This window comes from Acomys russatus, chromosome 7, assembly GCF_903995435.1.
Source record: "Acomys russatus chromosome 7, mAcoRus1.1, whole genome shotgun sequence".
Taxonomy (NCBI): domain Eukaryota; kingdom Metazoa; phylum Chordata; class Mammalia; order Rodentia; family Muridae; genus Acomys; species Acomys russatus.
Window position 1 is genome coordinate 2,580,408 of NC_067143.1, and position 4,795 is coordinate 2,585,202.

Sequence of the window (4,795 nt, forward strand, 5' to 3'; positions counted from 1 at the left end):
AATAGGAGTCTATAACAAGGACAGTGAGTGTAGTTGAGAACCTGTGGGTAGCTAGACAATACTCTATAAAGGAGAATATACTACTATTAATCAGTGAAATTATCAAACTATTAAAATCATCTCCCCTGAAAATATTACATGAGACTTGATAGCCTATGACCATATAGTGGGAGAGAAGGTCCGAGGGGAGCAGGGTGAAAGCGGGAGGAAGGGAGGAACGGGAGGATACAAGTGATGGGATAACAACTGAGTTGTAATCTAAATAAATTAATAAAATTAAAAATTTAAAAAGAAATTATTTCTCTGATATTTTGAAGGAAACTAGTGACTAAATTCTTAGAAGCTAATTTATTAAACAAATACACTTTACATAATTATTACAAGATTATAGTACTTTTATATTCCTTAAACAGAATCTGAAAACAGTGATATTATGGATCATGAGAAAGGGGCCCAAAGTAGGAAAACACATAGAAATGATAGCTGTGGCATTCACTAGCCACCAACTAGGATTATGTGAAAGAGCAATGCAGCCTTGTAAGACAGAAGAGAGGGTATAAAAAGACAGAAATAAGCACACAAGAACTAGAATATTCTGGGTGGCTCTAGACTCAGGGGAGGTTCTAGGGAGGGAATGAGAGCTATGAATGTGTTGAACACGCTTCTTGTGTCTATACAGCATGACAATCATGAAGCTGCTGGAGATGACCAGAAGCACAGAAAGTAAGACTTCAGGTAAGACCCAAAATGCCATATACAGTAATTCTGCTATATTATCACGACCTAGAAAGGAGGAACAAAAATCAGAATTTCTTGTTTGTGTAAAGGTTTGGTTATGCCTCGTGGTGTAGGGATATACTGGGAAAATTATATTCATCATAATGTGTAGAATCCAGCAGAAGGAGATTAAATAACCCATAAAACTTGGAGTTCTGACTATGATATTTTTCCAATAGGAGTTCCTGGGGCTGATGGCGATAGCCTGGAAAACACTCAAGACACAGGTGGTATTGATAGACATACTCCTGCCAAGTCTGAGAATATATAAAATAAGTTTGCACGCAATATCATTAAAGAACTGACTCCACTCAAAAGCTCCCATTATATGTAGCATTCCTTTGGAGAAGATGATCAAAGAGTTGGCTTTGAACACGTGCATAAGGATGAAGTCTATGGTCTTTAACGTGCCTTCATTGTAGTAAAGACGTAGATAATGGAAAAGAAGAGATAAGTTTCCCAGAATTCCTAGTGCACTCTGAAGTGAAAGGACTATCCCTATTGCCAAGTTCCTGGATTCCATTTTGTCATTCAGCAATTTTTCTTTTAAATTATTAAAACAAATACATCTCAGAGTCAAATCTTTCACTGAACATTTCTAGAGAGAGGGAATCAGTTGATCTCAGGATTGCAAAGATAAAGTCTGCAGCATAGCAAGATTGGGTTTTAAAAGAATGAGTCTGTCATCATTAATAACTTTCAGTGAGCTAAGCATGTTGCTCATGCCTTTAATCCAAGCATTCCAGAGGCAAAGACAGGCAGATTTCTGTGAGTTTGAGCCCATTCTGGTCTACAAAGCAACTTCCATGTCAGCCAGTGGTTTTACACAGAGAAAGTCTATCTCAAAACAAAACAAAAAACACAAATGAAACAAACAAACAAAACTTTTAGTGAAACTATAGAAGCCAATAAGTGCTTATATTTATGGAAAAAAATTCCTGCTTCTACTATGTAGAAATATTACCTTTAAGACTAAGCATAGTCTACCTTCCGAGAAGCAATAGCTTGTGAGTTCAAATGGAAATATGTTCATTGTTACAGTCCAAAATCACCAGATTTTTGTAGGGAGACAGGAAAATTTAAATTACCAACTTCAGCATGAAAAATATTCATGCAGTCCTTAAGTTATTTTTAAAAATATACATATTATACAACAATGTGAATATGTATTCTTCCTGGAAATGTTCACTAAAGATGGCAAAAGAAACTAACCATAAGATTTAAGTGAAAAATTTGAAAATGTTGCACTAAGTGCTAGCTTTTCACATCAATTTCCACAAATATCTCACAATATTAACTTATTCAAGTTTGCTTAGCTGTAGTCATAGTGTGGGAAGGAGCCACAGAGAATATATTCTATTTTTTGAAAACTTACTTAGTTATGATAGAATGAAAATAGTGAATTAAACCAATAAAAGGTTGTGTTCAAGAAAACAAACCTTCAATGTGTAAACAGTAAAGTATTAGTAATCTTATTATTAGAGTCAATATTTTGTAATTATCATAAAGTAGTATAAATATAAAGGCAAGATCATAAGGCACATCGGTTCTTTCAGTATAATGAAAAGATAGGCATCTTATGAACTGATAAGATTTCGTCACTGAAAGCATTTAACAAAAATTGATATAAATTTATCTGTCAAAATCTCACTCTTGTGCTGATGTCTTCAAAGCCAGAGTTCACATGTATATAAAGGTAGTATTTTCTACAAATTGTATCTTCTCCATACATGTGTGTTAGAAATATAGTGCTACAGGTAAAACGGAATTATGGCCTTTACCACAATGTAAATGAAAGATTAACATATTCACAAAAATAGAATTCATCCAAAAACACCCAGAAAAACTTGAGTTCTTACATAATGTTTGCATTGATGTAATGAATAACACAGGATGATGTTGATAAAGTTTCTTAAATGTTGACAGATATGAATCTATACCTCCATATTAATATTCCAACTATAAGACCACAATATAAATCATTGACTTAATACCATAGACTGATGACAAATGCAGTTGTAAATATCCTATTTTTGTTTTGTGAGGTGGAGGAGTGTAGAGGGGATCTCACTCTAAATATAAGCAGGAGCTGACCTAGAATATTCTACAATCCTACTACCTCAGCCAATGGAATTGCCACATCCAGGCAGCCTTTACTTTTATAATGGGTGGGCTATACAAAAAGGTGAGTTTCACTTGTGATTTCTAGTGAGCTTTTGTACAACATATTAAACAAATCCAACAGCCAGAACCTGAGTTGTTGGATGTATTGCTTAGAAATGATGGATAATATGTAGAGGTTCTCTATAGGATGAACAAAAAGAACCACAGAACCAGATCATTATCCAAGGATTAGACTCATGGATACATGTCATGCATACGGTGAGCTCATTATTGATGCTCATTTGAACAGAGTCCTGAACCTTTGTTACACTTTACAATGTTTGGGTGGTACTTCAGATAATTAAGTCGTGCAGGAAGGATATTTTTTAGAATACTCAGCATGTTGCAGAAGGGTATTCAAAATAAAGTATGCATAGGAACTTCTTAAAGTCCACGCACTTGGCTGGCTGATATGGTTGGACATGTGATCCAGAGCATGTTGCAGAAAATTCTACCGTGGAAGCTCTGTTAGAATAGAAATATCAGTTATAGTCACTGAAAAACTCTGAAACCCAAGAACTTCCACAATATTGGCGATCCCATGAAATCGGGAATTAGGAAGTAGAATGCAACCAATGCTTAAGAATTGAGCACAAGGCCCTTAAATCTTATTCAGTGAAGAGAAAGACAAAGTGATGGGAATAGAGAATACATTTGATTTCTTCTTTACGCTGAACAACTTGGACTTCTCATACTTCCCAATATCTCAGTTACTCTGCCAATCTACAATGACTGCCATTTGTTTTCAGAGCCATAGGAATTTTTATAGGATCACATAATGTGGCCATATTCATTAAAACAATCAAATATTCTCAGTAATTAGTACTTGCTTAAGGATTCACTGTGTTAAAAGCCTTCCTACAATTTAATGGAAGAATTAAGATAAGTGACCATAATCCCTGCATAACCTATTTCATTTGACATCTTCTATAATTTCTGTAAATGTTTGATATGGACAATGATGGTCTTTTCATGACCAAGAAAAAGACTAAGAGAAGATTTTCTAGATGATTGCCTTAATTTAAAAGGTAGCTTGGGACAATTTGGTGGCTTGAGAAATGGGAACATGTCCTGGCTTCTTCACAGTCACATAATTTTGTGTTTAATAATACTATGCCAGCCACATTTTGAAATACTCAACTAATATGTAATTGATTTCCACTGCTTCATAAACCACAAGCCTCATATAAACTATAGTGTTCATTATACAGTCTAAGTTAACAGAAATTGCCAATGTCTAAGTTGAATTTTTTATTAATTTATTCATAATACATCTCGATTGTTAGCCCTTCCCCTGTTTCTTCCCATTCTTCCCTCCCTCCCACGTCCCCCCTTCTCCCCTCCCCTATGTCTGTGATTGAGGGAAACCTCCTCCCCCATATATGCTCTTAGAATATCGGGTCTCTTCTTGGTAACTTGCTATCCTTCCTCTAAGTGCCACCAGGTCTCCCCATCCAGGGGACATGGTCAGAAAAGGGGCACCAGAGTTCATGTGAGAGTCAGATCTCACTCTCCACTCAACGGTGGAGAGTATCCTGTTCATCGGCTAGGTCTTGGTAGGGGTTCGAAGCTTACTGCCTATATTCTCCTTGGCTGGTGCCTTAGTTTGAGGAGGACCCCAGGACCCAGATCTGCCTGTCATTAAGTTCTTCTTGTAGGTTTCCAGGACCCTGTGGATCCTACTATTTCCCCATTCTTCCATGCTACTCTCACCTAAAGTCTCAATAGGATGTCCTCTCCTCTGACCCACTTTCTTGGTAAGTAAAGTTTTTCATGGTACCTATCCCTTGGACTAGTGTTTTGATATAAGTCAGTATATACAGTTTGTCTCTTTTTGCTTCTGGGTGAACTCACT

General features: G+C 36.1%; 1 protein-coding gene across 1 annotated transcript; it reads right to left on the reverse strand.

The window, feature by feature from the left end:
- Positions 1-385: 385 nt before the first annotated feature.
- On the reverse strand, positions 386-1,330 carry LOC127192369 (vomeronasal type-1 receptor 4-like). Its single transcript, XM_051149661.1, has one exon. It carries the CDS (start codon positions 1,298-1,300, stop codon positions 386-388), a length of 915 nt encoding a protein of 304 aa, XP_051005618.1. The 5' UTR covers positions 1,301-1,330.
- Positions 1,331-4,795: the final 3,465 nt, after the last annotated feature.

Bases quoted from the DNA above. Each gene is read 5' to 3' on its own strand.
- LOC127192369 (XM_051149661.1), bottom strand. From the start codon at position 1,300: ATGGAATCCAGGAACTTGGCAATAGGGATAGTCCTTTCACTTCAGAGT.